Raw genomic sequence first — 20524 nt, 5'->3', positions numbered from 1 at the left:
GGTGACCTTGGGCAAGCCATAGTCCTGGCACAGCTGTTCTTGAAAAAGAGCAGTTCCTGTCAGAGCTCTCTCAGCCCCACCTACCTCACAGGGTGTCTGTTGTGGGGAGGGGAAGGGAAAGGAGTTTGTAAGCCGCTCTGAGACACCTTTGGGTAGTGAAGGGCAGGGTATAAATCCAATCTCTTCTTCTTCCTCTTTTACCTCCCAGAGTGTCTGTTGTGGGGAGGGGGAGGGAAAGGAGATTGTAAGCCGCTCTGAGACACCTTTGGGTAGTGAAGGGCCATGGGGTATAAATCCAATCTCTTCTTCTTCTTCTTTTACCTCCCAGAGTGTCTGTTGTGGGGAGGGGGAGGGAAAGGAGATTGTAAGCCACTCTGAGACGCCTTCGGGTAGTGAAGGGCCATGGGGTATAAATCCAATCTCTTCTTCTTCTTCTTTTACCTCCCAGAGTGTCTGTTGTGGGGAGGGGGAGGGAAAGGAGATTGTAAGCCACTCTGAGACGCCTTCGGGTAGTGAAGGGCCATGGGGTATAAATCCAATCTCTTCTTCTTCTTCTTCCTAGTCTGGGGGCCCACGGGGCTCTCAGCAGCCCTTGTCTGGATGTGTGCACATGGGACAGATGTCATTCTGGAAGAGCTGGGCGTCCGTGAGGGGTTTTCCAGAGAGAGGCTGTGGCTGCAGTGAATGTGTTTGGCTTCCTTCGCTCTCACACGCTCAGCTGTTGGAGGGCTTACTTGAGAGAAGCCCATGGTTCCCCCTCCCCCTCTAACCTTCATAACTGTTGATCAAAAGGCAGGATATAAATATTTGAATGAGTAACATGAAACAAAATTAATAACCTCCCAGGTTATAGATAGTTAGCAATGACGGATCCAGTGGAACACCATGGGTCAGATATTCAAAAGCCATTTGTTTGATTCCCCACTTCTCCACATGGAGTCAGCTGGGTGACCTTGGGCCAGTTCCATTTCATTCAGAGCTCTCTCGGACCCTAAAAACAAATCTACCTCACCACTAGCCTAACGCCAAGAGCTAGAACTTACGGCTGCCAGACTTTCTTTGGATCTCCTGCCTATTCTACACACAATGCCACACAATAATTAATTAATTAATTACTCACATTGGGTTTTGCCATTTTAAAGTTTTGATTGTAAGTATTACGGGTGGCTCAAGTGGTTGATGCTGAACTGCAGGCTGGAAGGTCGGTAGTTCAGCAGTTCGAGTCCCGAGTGCCGCATGACAGAGTGAGCTCCTGTCTCTGGTTCCAGCTCCTGCCAACCGAGCTGTTCGAAAGCAAGAAATTGCAAGTAGATAAATAGGTACCGCTTCGGTGGGAAGGTAACAGCGCTCCGTGCGCCCCGGCGTTTAGTCATGCCGGCCACATGACCACGGAAACGTCTTTGGACAGCGCTGGCTCTTTGGCTTGGAAACGGAGATGAGCACCGTAACCCTAGAGTCGGACTTGACTGGCTTTCAGGCAAGGGAAACCTTTACCTTTACCTATTATGGGAGCAGGGACCTAACTTTGACCCATGAAACTCTGTTAAGCACTGTGTATATGAATGGTGATTGGACAGTGGTGTCAAGCCACGGCTAACTTATGGCAACCCCACAGGGTTTTCAAGGCAAGAGATGTTTGGGGTGGTTTGCCACTGCCTGCCTCTGCGTAGCAACCCTGGACTTCCTTGGTGGTCTCCCATCCAAATATTAGCCAGGGCCAACCCTGGTTAGCTTCTGAGATCTGACGAGATCGGGCAAGCCCGGGCCATCCAGGTCGGGGCATGGATGTGAATGACATTTTATTTATATTTATTACTCTGTGAAGCCGGCATGCAGGTCATTAATGCTCTACTAATACAAATAGAATTAACATTTGTAGTCCACTCTCTTACCAAAATGGCACAGAGAGTAGCTTACAATTCTGAACACAATATAAACCACAGGATAATAATTTTAAAAAACCCCGAAGCAATACGAAGATCAGCATAAAGAAATAAAAGCACTGGCTACAGCATAACTAAAGCCGGAGTAAAACCCAATCCAATAAGTGCAAGAAAAGCAAGCCGAGCATAGCATCAAAGCAATCGAAGCTACACATAGCACGTACTGCCTGTTTCCCTCTTATCGCCACTGCAAAAGCAGAGATATTTGTACAGAGCATCCATGCAGGAGTTCCGTGCACAGTCTCCTCCACCAGCCACCATTTCCCTTGCATTTCCTTCTCCTGCACAGCCAGTGAGGTTTTTTTCCTGGTTTTTAGAATCAGCAATTGCTGTCGTTCTATAGCACAGGAACGTTATAATGCTCTATCACCATGGTCTAAAAGTTCCTCTCAATTCCCAGCTGTCATTCTGTTTTTAAAAAGGAAGGCTCTAGCCCTTTTTGTTATAAAGATATAAGAAGTTCAGAGCAGCGGACACAAATCCAGAGAACCGTGTTTGACTCCCCACTCCTCCATATGCAGCCAGCTGGGTGACCTTGGGTCAGTCACAGTTCTCTCAGACAGGGCAGGCCCGAGGCTTTTTTGCGCCCTAGGCGGGGCTACTTTCTGGCACCTCCCCCCGCGTGCCCACCAATCGCGGGGTCTGGAGAGAAGGAAGTCTCCGTGAATCCGCCAAAGAATAATCCCCCCGTCTTTTCATTGACTTCGGAGAAGTCCGGCCAGGGTGGGCAAAGAGCCCTTCGGTCTGCCCCTTCCGTGCTCCTGGGGGAAGCCCGCCTCTTGGCGAGTTGCGCCGTGCGCCATGTTCCACGCAGCTGCAGCTGCCTCCTTGTCTTCTGCCCGGCACCGCCAGCCGGCGAGCCCAGGTGAGGGAAGGCCGAGGCTGGCCGGCGATTCCCTTTCCTGCCTCCCCCGTCACTTGGTCGTGTGGGGACAACAGTTTTCATGGTGGGTCAGATTCAGTGGAGAGGGGCTGTGGCTCATTGGCAGAGTCTCTGCTTTGCATGCAGGAGGTCCCAGGTTCAATCCCCAGCATCTCCAGTTAAGTGGACCTGGTAGTAGGTGATGTGAAAGGCTTCTACCTGAGACCTTGGAAAGCCACTGCCAGACTGAGTAGACAACGCTGACCTTGAAGGACCATTGGTTGGGTTCTATATAAGGCAGCTTATATTGCCCAGTCAGAAGTCTGAGGACAGTACAACTCCTCTCGACCCTAGCAACTAATTAAGAGCCAGTTTGGTGTAGTGGTTAAGTGCGCAGACTCTAATCGGGGAGAACCGGGTTTGATTCCCCACTCCTCCACTTGCACCTGCTGGATGACCTTGGGCAAGCCATAGTTCTGGCACAGCTGTTCTTGAAAAAAGAGCAGTTTCTGTCAAGAGTTCTCTCAGCCCCACCTACCTCACAGGGTGTCTGTTGTGGGGAGGGGAAGGGAAACGAGTTTGCAAGCCACTCTGAGACTCCTTTGGGTAGCGAAGGGCAGGGTTTAAATCCAATCTCTTCTTCTAATCATGAATGAGCCAACAGGTGTTATAAGCAGGATGAATCTGATTTTCAAACATGTTATTTGTGCGGATTGCAGCATCACTGGTTCTACACAACTATTAGAAGATGTATGATCACTTTTGCCTCTGGGGACCTCTGCTTTTGAGAGCCCCGGCAGAAGGCTTCCTGGGGGACAAGTCTAGCTCCTAATCATTATACCATTCCACTCTAAAAATACATCAGCCTGCAAAATATTGCCTCATTTGGAGCCCCTTAGTGACAAAGAAGTCTGAGTGTTAGTGACTATTCATTTTTTTAAAACAACTTGATAGGCCCCCAAAATGGCAAGGAAGAAGAAAGAAGGAGGAGGCTCCAATGTCTTTTCCATGTTTGATCAAAGCCAGATCCAGGAGTTTAAAGAGGTAGGTTCATTTTAATACTACAAAGGGTTGTCAGTGTGTGAAAAGTCGGTTATTGATTCGTGATCTGAATTATAACCCATGAATAGTCATCACTGAAACTTCCCTTAGCTGATTCCATCAGATAGCAGGCATGTTCTTGACACAAGAATTGTGGAACCAGTGTCAGACACGGAATATAGATTCTACATCTAATACTGGTTGCGAATAGATTATGCTGCATGAAATGCTTATATGTCTGCCTCGAAGTCTGCAGGATCGAGAATGTGCAACTGCAACTTCCTGTGTATTAAGCAGCTTTAGCCCGAGGTTTCCTAAGCCATGTTTAGAGATAGAGGATGCTTGTAAGTGCCTATGGGAAACGTAGGTGTGGGTATACAGCAGATGTAACATCTAGGGCTGAAGATCGAGGATCCCACCCCCGGGCCCTTGAATAGGTGGTTGCATTCTGATGTGTGGCACATATGAAGTCCAGGAACCTCTCCAAATAAGCCAAGCCTCTCCCTCCCGCCCCAGCCAGTATTGCTAGACAAGTAGAAGGGACCCTGAAAAAGCAGTGAGATAAGAGGAACAGAAGAGACAATTTGCTGAGGGTCTTGACAAAAGGGCTACGAAGATGTCAACAAGGAATGAGCAAGTCCTGGGCACACCTGCAGGGCTCTTTTTGTAGAAAAAGCCCAGCAGGAACTCATTAGCATAATAGGCCACCCCCAACAACAGAAACTCATTAGCATATTAGGCCACACCCCTGACAGCACAGCTCATTAGCACATTAGGCCGCACCCCCATGTTACCAGAAGTGTGGTCATCCAGCCACACCCACCTTTTGCTTGTTATTCTGTTTACCTTGTTTGTTGTCAAAACCCAGGACTTTTTTTTGGTAGAAGGAACTCCTTTGCATGTTATGCCACACACCCCTAATGTAGCCAATCCTAATGAGTTTCTGGTGTTGGGTGTGGCCTGTTATGCTAATGAGTTCCTGCTGGGCGTGGCCAACTTGGGAGCCAGCCGGAACTCCGTTCCTGTGCGTTCCTGCCCCAAAATAGCCCTGCACACCTGCCTTTTGGAGAGTAAAGGGGAAGGGGAAAAGAGGCGAAGCAAGAGCGAAGAAGGACCAGAGACACTGTGACATCATCAGCCCGACAAAAAAGGGAGCCAGAGATGGGCCAGGCAGAGTTCTACTTTCCATCATCGGTGGAGCTCTGCATGCAACTCACTGCTTTGGCGAGGGCTGCCATTCCTTCATCTTTCATCCCAATCCCCTTCCCAATCCTTAGCTTCAAGAAACTGAGGAGCAGGAGGGGGGGGGGGAATGGCAGGAAAATGGCCTCCATAGTGACGCTTGAGGAATCGTCCTTGTCTTGATGGTCTTTATCATTAAAATGATAGGAAGTTCCTCCGAGCATCACCCGGAGGTGACATCACATCCTGCCCAAACTCCACCCTCCCCAAGTAGTACACTCCAGATCTCCTGACATTTGCCAGGACAGTGCGGGCAACCAATGCTCCCTCTAAGCTGTGGAGTCTTGTGAGCAAAAATTCTACTTTGTGAGCTACTGGCATTAAAGTTGTGAGCGAGCAATTTGGCAACTGCATAAATTAGTTTGCTCTGGAGCCGTCCTTCCTGAGCTGAGACAAAAATGTGTGAGCTGGAGGCTAAAGAGCTGTGAGCTAGCTCACACTAACTCAGCTTAGAGGGAACACTGTGGCAACGCTGGTGAACGATGGGGTTGTCACATAGGAATCTGCAGAGGACAGTCTAGGAAGCTGTGCCAAACCCAGTAGAATCGTCCGAGTGGTGTCCGGATGGGGCCCGACTGCCATCCGAGGGCTCCCAAGTAAAGTGGGAACGGTTTAGGAGTCGAGAGCATTGGCTGCAACCAGTCTTCCCTCTAAGCTGAGTTAGTGTGAGCCAGCTCAAAGGTTTTTAGCCTCCAGCTCACACATTTTTTGTCTTCGCTCAGGAAAGGTGGCTCCAGAGCAAACTAATTTATGCAGTGGCCAAATCGCTCGCTCACAACTTTCATGCCAGGAGCTCACAAAGTAGAACTTTTGCTCACAAGACTCCACACCTTAAGAGGGGGCATTGGCTGCAGCCCAACTTCTCATAGTGCTGAGTGCTGATTTACTAAGGAGACGGCGAGGTGGAGTTAATGACGCTTCTCTCCCACAGAGATTTAAGCGTCTTAATGCATAATAGTCTGGTATGGATTCTAGACAGAAATGGGAAGATGGGCTGCGATGATCAAGATTCACGTGGGAGGATCCGTAAGAGCTTTGGCTTCATCAGAGTCAAGAGGCAGGGATAAATCGCATCCATTTTGGCCAGGGGAACACCAAGAAAGGCCCACACTGTCTACCTATGAAAATACTGGTGTGCCAGCAAACAAAAGGGGAGGGGGCCCCCTAGGGGCACTGCCATACCTCAGGGCAGGGCTCTTTTTGTAGAAAAAACCCAGCAGGAACTTATTAGCATAATAGGCCACACCCAACAGCAGAAACTCATTAGCATATTGGGCCACACCCCTGACAGCACAGCTCATTAGCCCATTAGGCTGCACCCCTATGTTACCAGAAGTGTGGTCATCCAGCCACACCCACCTTTTGCTTCTTATTCTGTTTACCTTGTTTGTTGTCAAAACCCAGGGCCGTTTTTTGTAGCAGGAACTCCTTTGCATGTTAGGCCACACACCCCTAATGTAGCCAATCCGAATGGATTTCTGCTGTTGGGTGTGGCCAATTATGCTAATGAGGTCCTGCTGGGCGTGGCCAACTCGGGAGCCAGCCGGAACTCCGTTCCTGTGCGTTCCTGCCCCAAAATAGCCCTGCCTCGGGGGACCTAGGGGTGCCAGCCCCCAGGTGGGAGCAGGGGATCCTCTGATTTGGCGGGATCCTGCCCGCTGCCAGACTGGGGGAAGCCCTGCCCCCAATGAGCACCACCTGGCAGCTGGGGAGGTCCAGGTGATGATGATGGACATAGACCATCCCCTTTGCCTTCTTCCATGCTGCTGGCCCCAGTGGCACTGACCACATCTCAGGACCTTGCCTGTGTTGCTTTGGTGGAAAGCCAGCCCTGTGCGCCGGGCAAATGGTCTGCCATCCTGTTCCACAGGTTTGTCAGGGGGTTGGTTACCGAGCAGCAGCATGGTTTCCCCCTCTTCCCTCCATCTTCTTTTGTTTCTCAACAGGCATTCACGATCATGGACCAGAACCGCGATGGCTTCATTGACAAGGCTGACCTTAGAGACACCTTTGCCGCATTAGGTGAAGACGGATGTTGTCTACTGACAGTCAACTAAAACCACTGCTTTGTGGTCTCTGTTATAAAACGCAGGAGATATGATATTCTCGGTTTAAATGTTGAAGTGTTATGAGAGCCAGTGGGGTGTAGTCAGGGCTTTTTTTTGTAGAAAAAGCCCAGCAGGAACTCATTAGCATAACAGGCTACACCCAACAGCAGAAACTCATTCGCATATTAGGCCACACCCCTGACAACACAGCTCATTGGCATATTAGGCCACACCCCCATGTTACCAGAAGTGTGCTCATCCAGCCACACTCACCTTTTGCTTGTTATTCTGTTTACCTTGTTTGTTGTCAAAACCCAGGGCCGTTTTTTGTAGCAGGAACTCCTTTGCATGTTAGGCCACACACCCCTAATGTAGCCTCCTAACGAGTTTCTGATGTTGGGTGTGGCCTATTATGTTAATGAGTTCCTGCTGGGTGTGGCCAACTTGGAAGCAAGCCGGAACTCCGTTCCTGCCCAAAAATAGTCCTGGGTGTAGTGGTTGAGAGTGTTGATCTAGTATCTGGGAGATCTGGGTTGGAATCCCCACTCGCGCCGTGGAAACTTGCTGGATAGTTATTTATTTATTTATCTGTCATATGGCAGAGTTACACACAGGAAGTATATAACAATATGAAACATGTAACCAGGTTGATACAACGGGTATGCAGACCAATTGGGCAATCCCTCTAAATACTACTATCTAGATTTTCAATCCACTCAGTCGCAGCTGGGGAGAGCAAAGAGCTCCGTCACATCTCCCCGGAAAGCATGACACTCACATTCTCGTGACAGATGGAAAATAGTTTGGCGGGCTGCACCACAGTCGCATTTGGGTCCTGGTATTTTGCCCCGTTCAAACGACAGGTCTGCACAACTGCCAAGGCCTGTTCGTATTCTGTTAGCAATCTTCCATACTTTACGTGGCAAGTGAAATCCCGTGGGCCTCTCAGTGGTGTTTACCAGGTTATGGATATCGGGTGGAACTGACTGCATCCATGTTCACAACCATTGATTCCCTGGAGCCAAATTTAGTGATAGCAGGATTTGTGCAGATCTTATTACTGGGTGTCGGGATCTTACTGGGTGTCTGGATAGGCCTGTGTCAGCCATATCACTGGGTGACCTTGGACCAGTCGCACCCTCTCAGGCCAACCTACCTCACAGGGTTGTTATGAGGATAAGATGGAGGAGAGGAAAATAATATAAGCCACCCTGGGTCCCCATTGTGGGGAAAAGGGAGGTACAAGTGAAGTAAATAATAAATAAATAAATATCTGGAGTATAAATAAATATCCTCTTTGATGCCCCCTAGTTAGTTGCTTATAATCATTTAACCACGAACAATGGGTTATCCACCAGTATCCCTTTCCCATTTTATCTGAACACAAGTGATTCTAAGGATATTCTTCTGAATCTGTGGCCGCGGGCACACGGGCAGGAAAATGTGGGGGGGAAGCATGGCTGTTTGCCCCGGGGCAAAATAACGCATGGTTGCGCGAGCAGATATCCCGTGGACGTCCCGTGGAGGTCCCATGGAGATCCCGTGGTAGGAGGGAGGTGCCGAGCACACCACAATCCTGCGCTGTGACAAAAAAGCGGCATGGCACGGCAAACGGGTGTTTTTTTCTCCAGACACCAAAGTGTGTGCATGCCCCGTTGGGTGCTCGTGCGCATCCCATGAACAGTTGAAAAAAATAAAAACCTTTATACGAGGGGGCATGGGCAGGCACCGGAACTACCACTGGAAACGCAATCAGACGCCCGCCCTTGCCCCGCGGTTACCGGAAACTAGTACCTCCGAGGTACTAGTTTTTAACCGCGCATCTTCTGCGGGAAGCCTCGGGTTTGCCACGGGAGCTCTACGCTTCCCAGATGGGGCGGTGAGAACGCGCCCGGAAAATCCGCCTATCTTCCGTCTCTCTAGCGTGCCTAATGCTCCGTGTGGCCGCGGCCTGTAAGAAGTTTACAACTAGATATTTTGAAAGATCACACACACACAGCTTTATTCCAGTTCAGTACCTTTCTCCCTAAAAGGGCTACTGTTTCTAAATAACCATGTAAAGAACATACATTAAAATTGGACTCACAGGTTTAGCGACTGACTGGGCATGATGCTCAAAGAAAAACCCCCCAGAAGGGTCAGTTCTATTCTGTGTTCCTCTTCCTGACTGGTAGCTGTTCTCCTGGCTGCACGGCATGTTTCTGTGCAAAATTGATTTTACAGAATGGGAGCCATCCCACGCTCTCCTGGTGCCAAAATGTGTGGCTGGCATCCCTTCTAAAGAGCTCTGATCCTTCTTTCTATCCTCAATCCTTTGATAAAAAAGCCCTCCCCCTTTTCAACTTAAGAATGCCCTCTTGGGTATTTCCAATTTTGGCTTCCCATCTGGACTTTTCGAGATGACCCACTTACTTTTTTGAAAGCATCCTGTAATTCCTCTACATTAAGATTTCTCATCATGAACCAATTCTCTAAATATGGTGCAGCTAATAGGCGGTTGGTGGTGGCTTATTCTTCATGGCCAGTCACAGATGAAAATGTACATATGTGGCTGGACACATTGGCCACAGTACCCAGATGGTCTATCCCAGAATTTTCAGTATCTTTTGCAGGTGCTGGAAACTGTAAGGTAATCGGTTAAAGATATTTCTCAATTGAACTGGTAAGGGCCAAAGGACAGACTGTTGGTACTTTATACCAGCCTGGCCAATCTACAGGCTTGATACTATCTGCCAGTCTTAGAAGCTAATGTGGCACACCCTCTGAGGCATCTTGGCACCTAGCAAGCATCCTGGGTATATACTAGTAATTCACTGCTCTCCCAGCTCACCCCACTGTTTCTCTCTTGCTTCTCCTTCAGTGCACTGCCACCAATTAGTTGTTTGTGGAATTACCCACAGAGATGGCCAGAACTCCCAGCTTCCCTTCCTGTATTGCCATTCTAAAGCTTTGCATAGTGCCTGTGTCACCCACTACCCAGTGACTGGTTATCATGGGAACAGCTTAATGCACTTACACACTCCTGGAGAAATTGTGATTTAGCACCTGAACATGTCCCTGCCCGTGGCACCTCTTTTTAATGGTGGTCAACATGGTACAAAGAAGGACTACCAGCATTTTAAATAGTAAAGAATGTGTTAAAAAAACAACAGTCTACACACATACTTTCTACACAGCAATGGATTGAGCAAGGAGCACAAGAGAGAGGTTCAAACATGCAATTCCCCTGTCCCTCACTCTATACATACCCTAGGTGAACTTGTTCTAAGGCAGGCTCTTTAACTTTGTAGTTACAGTTTGAGAAAAGCTTCCCATTACCTTCGAGTCATTGTCTAGGCAGCAGCCCTTTGTCTGCTTCATGTAGCAATGGCAGCCATCAAGATGAAGCCCAGGTATGAGAGCTCCCTTGTCCAAATGGAATCAGCCAAAACGGACCTGCCATTCTCCCTTTGTGTCAATGTGTTTTATATCTTCGGTTTTGCCACCCCCTTGTAGGTTAAAGAATCCTTTCCTGAAATCTCCAGGAAGATACAGTCGAGCCCCTTGCTCCCCCAAGCCTTTGTATTCCTTCTAGATTTCAGATTACAGTTTAGGTGTGAGGTGGCCATTTTGTTGTCTCTGGCCCGGATGTCCATTAGCATTTCCATGGAACTTGAATGAAGCTTGGGAGCAATTGGCTTTCCCCCTCCTGCCTACCTTGTGCTAGGAGACAGAAAAACTTTTAAAACTCGATGTGGGGAGGTTGCCCAACCCCAAAGTAAAAAGGTATTTCTTCACACTCCTGAAGAGGGAGTCTGCATTGGTAACTCAAGGGGGCTTAAGACTTGAACCTGGCATTTGAATCACCGATCCAAGCTCCTGATATCCTGACAAAATAAAGAGGTTGCCAGGCATGCCACTAAAACTCACAACACTGCAGCCCTCACTCAGTTTGTGTAGTGCTGATACAGCAGACTCCTGCTGTGCAAAAATCCAGAGCAAAATGAGTACAGGTTTTTTCCTCCTCCTTAAGAATAAAGGTTAGCAACAGGCAACCCATCTGACATATCCTACCCCACCCCAGCACAGCCCAGAAAAAAATTATGGGGTATGGCAATACCTATCGCCGATCAGATATTAGGAAGCATATTCTGGGCTATGTTTTACCACTGTTGTTTTATATAACAGAAATAATGCTGTGATTTTATAGGCCGCCTGAATGTCAAGAATGAAGAGTTAGAAGAGATGATTAAGGAAGCTCCAGGGGCCATTAACTTCACTGTCTTCCTTACAATGTTTGGCGAGAAGCTGAAAGGTAAGTGGTGAGCGAGGGTGAACTCTGCTCAGTTTGCTTTGGAATTGGCTTGGTATAGAGCACCCCGGGGTAGAACAGCCTGCATGGTGCACGCATCTATTTACACAGAAGCGACTGCCTTTTAATGTCTGTCTAAGGCTCTGGTTTCTTTTCACATCCGCACAACGTGACATGCAGAAATCCAACTGGTAAGAGCCAATTTAAAATAACAGTTGGACTAGGAATGGGAAGAATTGGGTTCAAATCCACAACCCTCTCATGAAGCCCACTCAGTCTAACCTACCACCCAGGGCTGTTGTGAAGATAGAGGAGTGGATAACCACAATGACCCTGTGAGGTGGGTAGGTGAGGTAGATAGTTGGCTCAAGGTCAACTAGCAACTGTTGAAGATGTGAACCCAGATCTCCTGCTCTTGAAACTCTAACCCAGGGGTCTCCAACCTTTTTTGAGCTTGTGGGCACCTCTGGAATGTTTAGCTTGTGGGCACAAAAACAAAATGGCTGCCAAAGGAAGTTAAGTCCACCACAAAACGGTAGATGTCAGTCTTTTTAGGGGGTGCTATTTATACCAACTTGAATCCTTTAAAATATCATAAAATATCATTACAATATATATTATTAAAGTCATCAGCTTTGGGGAGGGGAAGTCTTCTCAGCGGGGGGGAATAAAAGAAACATTTTGCATCCTGTCTTCCTCCTGGACTTTTAAGCTTCCAAGCACAACAACGTGCCAAGCATCCCCTATTGATTAGTCGACGCATCAAGTGGTCTCTTTGATGAAGTGCGGCTCCTCTGTGTGGCGTACCAATTGCATTTCTTCCGACTCTTTGTAGAAAGGAGACCCATGTGGTTCGCATTAACACAAAACGCTTAGTTTAGCTATTGTTGTTGTAAGCTGCTCATCTGGCATCAGAATACATATCGCTGTTCAAAGCAGCTAGTTTGCTTCAGGAATTCCCATCTCTCTCTCCCCCTCATCTTTGCCCCCAGATGAATCTTTGACGGCTTGAATTGATTTCCAGCACAACGAATTCTGTTCTATAGGAAATCACCTCTCTCCAAACACACAGCATGCATTTTGGCTCCGGGAGAAAAAAAAGAATCGTGCTACCAAAAAAAAATGCTCCGATTCGATTAAGCTTTGGCCCAATTAAGGAAATGAGCAAGGGTCTTCTCTTTTTCTACGGTTCGTTTTGCACAACAAATCCAGGAGAAGGACATGACGAACCTAGGTCCGTTTCCTCCTTAATTCAGTACTGTGTCAGTAGAGGAAAAGAAATGTGAGGGAAGGGACATATTTACATCACAGAATTAAATTAGTTTAATAGGCATTCCAGTTCTCAGGGAACCCTGGGAATTGTAGTTCTGTGAAGAGTACTAGCAGAAGTGTCAAACTCATTTGTTATGAGGGCCAGATTTGACATAAAATCTGTCAAATCTGAGTGCTATAAAATGTAATGCCAGGTACAGGAGATATAAACTTTATAAAAACACAGGCAAACTCTATAAACGATATTATTTTTGACTCAAAATACAAACATGCTTAAAACATTAACACTCTTACAATATTCCCTTAAAGCAGAGGTGTCAAACTGATTTGTTACGAGGACCAGATCTGACATAAATGTCACTTTGTTTAGCCAGGCCATGTGTGCTATAAAATGTAATACGAAGTACCAGAGATATAAACTTTATAAAGATGGTTTCAGATGCCAAATGGCAACTGCAGGTGAATGACAATAGCAGGCTTGATTGGATTAGGTGTGATATGCAGAGGGGTAGTAGGTGTGGAGACACCAGCATTGGTAATGAGACAGGAAACCTAGGTCTCAATGCAGTCCAGGAGGATTCAATCCAGGAGGATGCAAAGAATAAATGGACATAAGTCTGACATCAGAAACCACAACATTTACAAAAAACCAATAGTAGGTGAACATTTAACCTTCCAGGACATTCAGTTGCTGACATAAGAGAAGCAGTTCTCTTACAAAGGAATTTCAAAGGGAGATTATAAAGACAGACTGCTGAATTGCAACTGATAATGAACCTCAAGACAATGCAACCCATACCCGCTCTTCTTATTTGGCATCTGAAATCACTGCACTCATAAGGATCAATGGACTCACATTCTACCTGTATCTGAAGAAGTGAGCAGTGATTTACGAAAGCTCATGCCCTGCCACAAATTTTGTTAGGTGCTCCTGGACTCTAGCTCCTTTCCACTAATAAAGATTGCAAGCTGTGCTGTTAGGTTTCTTTCTTTTTTTCTTCATCTGTTGAAACTGGAGAGGGGGATCTCTCCAAGTGAAATAATGTGTTGATTTCAGACTGGGCAAAATCCACCCAGTGTAGTGATAATAATGAAACAGTTTAAAAATCAAAGGGGGAGTGAAGAAAGGCAGGCAGGAAGATGGGGGGGGAGAGAAAGGGAGACCTGTTGAACTGGAATGTATGGAACCATAGATGTATTTTTAAATACTTAGCCATCTATTTCCAGTCATTAAACAATGGAATCCAATCCAAGTGTTCTAATTCCTAATCAGGGTCTTTTTGAAAAAAAAATAAAAACAGAGAACTCTAATCTTTAAAAAAAACTTTTAAAAATAAGTTAAAATAATTTCCTTTTAATTCTTCTTTCCCCTTATCCCAATGTGCCCCTTCTTCTTTTTTTTGGCCCCCCAGAGGGGATTTTTTTATTGCATTTTTATAAAGACTACAAACTACAACAGAAATAGGAATAGGGAAGGGGACTACATTAAGGGATAAAGAAAAAATACCCACTACTATCTAAAAACCCAAGAGAGGAGATCATCTAGTTAGCTTGGCACACGTTATCTCTCAATCACGCTAATCCCATTATGAACTGATTCAACTATAGTATTATCCTTTTCATATCTTAACTATCACTGTTAACCCGAAAAACCCCTAAGCATCTAGTATCAAAGAAAAAAACGTTTTTTCAAAGGCACAATTCAGAGTCCTTCAGCCTTCATTTCCCCTTGCCCAGTCTCTTCCACAATTTATAAGGACTTTTAGGGGCGGATGCCCCTTTCTCTGATAGAGAGTCCTCTCCGGAAGACCCCGAGTCCAGCTCGCCGCTGGACTTACTGTCCATCCCTTCTTTTTCTTCCTCCTCTGGCTCTCCTATCTGGACTCTCAAAAATTTCCTTGCTTTCTGAACAGAGTCAATCTTTTCCTTTTTATCCTTGATTTTGAAGATCACGCCTTCTGGTGTTAGCCATCTGTATCCAATTACTTCTTTCTCCTTTGTCTTATTTCAAATGGAATGTCTTTTAGAATTCTGATAGCATTATCTCCAACTTTCAAAGGAGCTCCAGATGCCGCTTTCAAGATTGCATCCCTCACACATCTCTTCGAGAATCTTATCACTATTTCCCCAGGCAGATTGTTTTTCTTTATATAGCCTGAATATGACCTGTAGGCCACATCCATATTGCTCAGCAAAGATTCCGCCTTCATCTCTGTCATTGGGGCCAATAATTCACTCATCTTCTCCATCAGATTCTCTCCTTTAGTCTCTGGAAGGCCCTGAAAGCAAAGAATCAAATTAGCTTTTTCCATTTGTAGTTGTAACAGCTGATCTTCCGTGGAGATTTGCTTCTTTTCCAGCTTTTGTACTTTCTTCTTCACCTTTTGTGCAGTGGCATTCACTTCTTTTACCTTCTCAGCTGTTTGATTCATCATTTTAAGTGTCTCACTCAACTGATTTTGCTGGGTGGTGATACACTGATTCATTATTGACAACTGCTGCTTGAGATTATTCATCTGGTCCAGCAGAGAGCGCATGGATTCTGCCAATGTCTTTGCCAGCTCGCTGGTTGCTTCCGGTCTTGGGCTCTCAGTCCCTTTCACTTTTAAAAGTTTCTCTTTCTCCATCCTCTTCCCCGCCATCTTTGTGGATTGTTTACTTTAACCGATATTTTCAAAGTCTCTGAATATGTGCTTGTACGCTTGAACTCATCTTGGTAAGTCTTTCTAACAGTTTTATTTGCTTTTTCTTCCACTCCCCCCTCCAATTCGCTTTTAAGTACGTGCATTTGGGAGGCGTCCCTCCCCCGCTCGCCTCACGTTCTGTTCCATGGGGGGTTTGGGGAGCTTTCTTTTCCTTTTATTTAAACGTTTAGATTGAACTCACGTTCATAGTTGGTCCTCAGACCTCGTTTAAGCTCTGTTTCTTTCGCTCGACCTCCTGCGCTTGCCCCGGTCAGAGTCGCTTGGTTCCATTCGGTCTCATAGCACAAAGAACCTTCAGGACGGAGAGGCGCCTCAATTCCCCAGCATCGCGCCGGCAAAGAGGCAACCCCTCAAGAGTCCCATGGCCAGAGCCCCTTCAGCCTGGTCTCTGGGGGGGGTTGACGATCCTGCGCACCCCCTCCTTCGGCCAGAGCGCAGCTTCACCCCCGGGAGGTCCGGGAGGTGCGACTGCTCAGCGCGCTGCCATAGACCGGAAACATGCCCCTTCTTTTTAACACATGATACGTGTGTGTGTGTGAGTGAGAGAGAAAGAGAGAGAGAGATCACGTCTAAAAGAAAACAGCAGATCACAACGATCTCAATGTAAATTGTGCTTGTCAGAAAAATCCTCCCTCCTTCTCTCTGAAGAAGAAGTGTGCGTGTACATGAAAGCTTATGCCTGAAATAAAACTTTGCTGATCTTAAAGGAGCCACAGCTGTTGATTTCCCTTGCTCTTTCCCCTCCCTCTCCCTTCCTCCCAAGGGAGGAAAGCTCAGCCAATGGAGGGAAGTGAGGCTTGGCTTTGTATTACTCCTGTGCAAACAAGAAGCAGGAAGCAGTGACTGAGGGACCTGTGTGTGTGTGTGTGTGTGTGTGTGTGTGTGTGAGAGAGAGAGAGAGAGAGAGAGAGAGAGAGAGAGAGAGAGCGAGAGCCTCCAGGATGCAGGAAGCAGGAAAGGAAGCTGGGTAAAATTGAGCTGCAATGTGACGGCGGCAGCAGCCTTGGGGAAAGAAGCAGGAGGGAGCCAGTTGCTCACAGGTCAGATTCAATCCCTGCAGGGGCTGGATCTGGCCCATGGGCCACATGTTTGACACCCATGCCTTAAAGCATCTCTCTGATGCCTACCTGCTCACTTCCACCGCCCATTACTCATCAGGACTGGGACAGTATACAGGGACATAATGCACCACCTCTGTCATCTGTAAATAAAGGTAATGACCAGTTGCTTGCAGCCCAGATAAGAGCCCTGGATGCCGGTTCTGGCCCACAGGCCATATGTTTGACACTCCTGAGCATGCCAAACTACAGTCCAATGCCTGGTATCCCCAAAGGAAAGTTAATTACCGTTTAGTGTCTTTTTTTTTTTTTACCTCCAGAAAACCCCTGGATTTTCCTACTGGGTTCTTTGATGCATTTTGAGTACAGGTACAAAGTTACCCCAGCTGGTTTGTTAGAAAATTAGTGAAGATCTGTTTTCAGCAGTGGAATGTTTATAGGTAATGCAAAAAGGTTACAAGCAGAGTAGGGGGCAGAGGGTGTGTGTGACATGTGAAGCTGTATTTGATAAAAATAAATGGGTGTAGAAATTAGCTCATTTGCACAAGTCCTCTGATATTCAGTGGAGTTGCTGCACATGTTCAGATTCCAGTTCTCAAGGCTTTAGTAACTGAGGGTAGATAAATTAAGTGTCAGGCACGTGTGAACTGGCTGATGCTTGTACAGAAGGAGCATTTAACATATGTCTGCTTCTCTCCCTTTTAGGCACCGATCCAGAAGAAATCATTCTGAACGCTTTCAGGGTTTTTGACCGGGAAGGAAAAGGTTATGTAAAAGCAGACTAGTAAGTTTGTCTTAAACTAGTATGTTTGTCTTAAACAACACTCCTCCTTTAATCTTTGTATACTTCCAAGTTCGGGTCACTGTTACATAAATGGACTAGTAATTCCCCCTCAGGTCTGCATCTTGCCACCCGTGTATATTTCAGTGTACTTGTCCAGGTGAAGTCCCTGAGCTTGATAGGCCAAACAGGTATGGTGTCACAGAATGTTCACAGAAAAGCAGATTTCAGTCCAACTCTTATGAAGGAAGGGTAGTTGTCAGTTTGGCTAGGATTAAACACATCAGAGCAGTTTGAGAACTAAAAGGCAAGGTTCCAAAATGGTAGGATGGAGAAGATCAGGGAGTCTGTAGCTCAGGCGATTTGAAGAAAAGGGCAAAGGGATTAGAACTTTGAGCACCTGGTATTTTTGGCCACTGTGTGACAGAGTATTGGACTGGATAGGCCTGGATGGGCTCCTGATCCAACATTGGCTTCTCCTATGTTCTTAGGCACTGAGGTAAAAAGGAAGTGTGAAGAGGGTCTTCTTTGCAGTGTTTTACATGCAAAATAGACTTGATGGTATGGAAGATAAAGGAAGGAGTGAGAAATGCTAGGGAGCAGGGTTGCCAGCACAACCTCAGAAAATGCCGGAAGATTTTGAGGGTGGTGCCTGGGGGTGGTGAAGTTTGGGGAGGATGTGCCACTTCCAGGAGATACTTTAGGGATCTCCCCTAATCTCTGTGTTAAAGACCATGGAGAAATAGGGAAATTCCTAGAATATTGCTATGGAGGCCATTTTCCATCAGGTTTTTTTGCTCCTGCTCCTCAATTTCTTGAGGGCAGGGAATTGGGTCTTCAGATGGGTGTTGCCCATTGCCGATAGGTGCATGATAAGTCTACTAGTGATTCGAAAAACGAGGTGGCTGCAGGAGGTAGTTGCTGAATCGAGATCCTTCCAGGGGAATTCTGTCTACTGGGAGCTTCTGCCCTTCTTCCAGCAGGGTATCCTTGTGAGTCCTAAGGAGCTGGTGAGGGCCAAGAGATCGCAGGGGAGGGTGCTGAATTTCAAATATTTATTTGCAGGGGTCATTTCGTAGAAAAAGAGGTGCAGGAGCTCATTAGCATAATTAATTAGCATAACTTATTTGCATATGCCACACCCCCTGATATCACCAGAAATGTGTCAGAAGGCAACACCCACCCCTCAGGCTCCACTGGACTGTTTTGGATTGCTAGCTATTGGGGCGGGAGGGAATGTGCAGATCTGCCCTCACAGAGGAGGGAGAGCTTGTACCTGAAGGCTGGCCGGGGGGGGGGGCTCTGCAACTTACCTGGCTGCTTCTTGCTCCTCATGGCCCGACTGAGGGCTGCTGGGAGCAGAGGGTGGGGCTTGCTGTATGTGCCCGCCCCCTGGGCTCCTTACTGCCAGAGCTCCACTCCTGTGTCCTCCCGCAGGAAATGACCTGTTTATTTGAACTAAATAGCATGTTATTGGGCTGCCAGCATCTACTATGAATTTAACTTCAGAAACCATTCACTTTTCATACTTTCAGCCTTGATTTGGAGAAACCTGGCTGAAACTGGAGGAAAGTTTTGCTTCGCAGGCTGCAGAGTATGACGCACAAGTTAGGGGCCTGGGTAGAATCAAAGAGGAAGGGACAAATGATTGAGGAATCCCCATCCAACTAAATCCCCTTTACCCCATTTCAGGATTCGATGAGCTCTCTGGAGCCGAGCAGGCTAATTTTATCATCTTGTTTTGTTTTTCCCCCTTTTAATGTACTCTTGTCTGTTCTCAACATTCTGGGCCTCTAGGGACATCCTTCTCCCTTACCAGGCTGTATCTTTTTTTATTTTTTTTTAAGGGGAGAGAGGTTCCTTTTTCTTTTATTTCTTTTTTTATTTTGGCTAATATAATAATATTCATATTATTCTGCATACCTGGGGAGTCCCTCAAGTGTATAAAAACACTGATCTTCTTTGTGGGTGGCCCATTTTATTCTGCTTTCACAATCGGCACAAGCCACCCACTTTCCTACTAGCTACAGTAATAATGTATTAATCAACACACACTAAGCATCATAGTGCCAGATGTACAAATAGATGCGGATGCCTTTCAGTAAAGGGGAACTCGGAGAAAGATGAATGAAACTTGCTGCCATTTGAAAATGAACACGTTTCTCTCATTTGCATTCCAAATGGCTTTCAGAATCCAGAATATCAAGCAAAATTAAGCAAACCACTTATCGGCAGAACCCCGCTTTGATAGTATAATGACAGTTGTGTAGGAGTAGATCAGGAATTCAGTTTCAACAATAATTTGGGAAGTGGATGGTCAATAGATTCAGGACAGACAAAGGAAGTAGTTCTCTACTCAGGAATTCACTGCTAGTAGGCATAGTGATGGCCTTAAAGGTCTTAAAGGTGCCATTGGACTCTACATTTGTTCTTGGCCATGAACATAGATGGCTTCAGAAGGGGATTAGACAGACTCATGAATGAAAAGCTAGGCAATAAATGGAAGCCAAGAATACTAAAGGAACTTTCACATTCAGCAGCAGTAAACCTCTGAATACCAGTCCTCGAAGATAGTAGCCTTGGCATCTACGTCCTGTTGTTAGGCCTCCAGGGCCCTTGGCCAGTGTATTAAACAGGATGCTGGACTAGATGGACCACTAGTCTGATCCAACAGACATCTTCTGATCCAACAGGACCCCTAGAGTTGCCTGGTCCTACCTTTCTGCTGGTGGGGGGAATGTAAGGCCTGTCTGGGAGCTTCTGTCTGGGACGGAAGTGATGTCATTGCACTGCCAACTTTGTGTGACAGTGCTCTAGTCTTTGGGCAAAACTCTATGGTTTGAGCCCAATTTTACCATAGGGTTTTGCTCAAAAACTAGAGTGTTGGCGGCACAATGACGTCGCTTTGGGCGAGGTCATCATGCCGCATTTGTGGGTGGGGGACAGACAATGGCAAACCACCTCTGTTCATCTCTTGCCTTGAAGACCCTTACAGGGTTGCTGTAAGTCAGCTGTGACTTGCTGGCATTTCCCACCACGTGCATTTTCCCCAGCAGTGGTAAAAGCAGCTTTTTCTACACCAAACAGGGGGATTTTCTGGGTTAAGAAAAAGCAATCGCAGATGCAGCATCTGCAAACAAACAAACAAACAAACAAACACAGAAGTAGCCATAAATTGTAGTTAAGCCCTTTGAGTATTGGACATATGGGATGAGCAATTCCTCACCAAGCCGAAAGATGATGTATCTGCTGACTGCAGGGTATTGAAAAGGCAACCATGG

The 20524-nt window shown here is 46.6% G+C and overlaps 1 protein-coding gene across 1 annotated transcript in view; it reads left to right on the top strand.

Moving 5' to 3' along the window:
* The window catches only part of MYL10 (myosin light chain 10), a 46483-nt gene that overhangs the window by 11088 nt on the left and 14871 nt on the right, over positions 1–20524 (top strand). Inside the window, exons 2-5 of the mRNA XM_015407990.1 lie at positions 3760–3849; positions 7035–7110; positions 11326–11430; positions 17168–17246. Of these exons, the coding sequence (XP_015263476.1) occupies positions 3760–3849; positions 7035–7110; positions 11326–11430; positions 17168–17246 (350 nt within the window). The remainder of the gene's footprint in view (positions 1–3759; positions 3850–7034; positions 7111–11325; positions 11431–17167; positions 17247–20524) is intronic.

This window comes from Gekko japonicus, unplaced genomic scaffold (assembly GCF_001447785.1).
Source record: "Gekko japonicus isolate JY-2015 unplaced genomic scaffold, Gekko_japonicus_V1.1 scaffold1, whole genome shotgun sequence".
Lineage (NCBI taxonomy): Eukaryota > Metazoa > Chordata > Lepidosauria > Squamata > Gekkonidae > Gekko > Gekko japonicus.
This window is presented reverse-complemented; position numbering and strand designations above follow the sequence as displayed.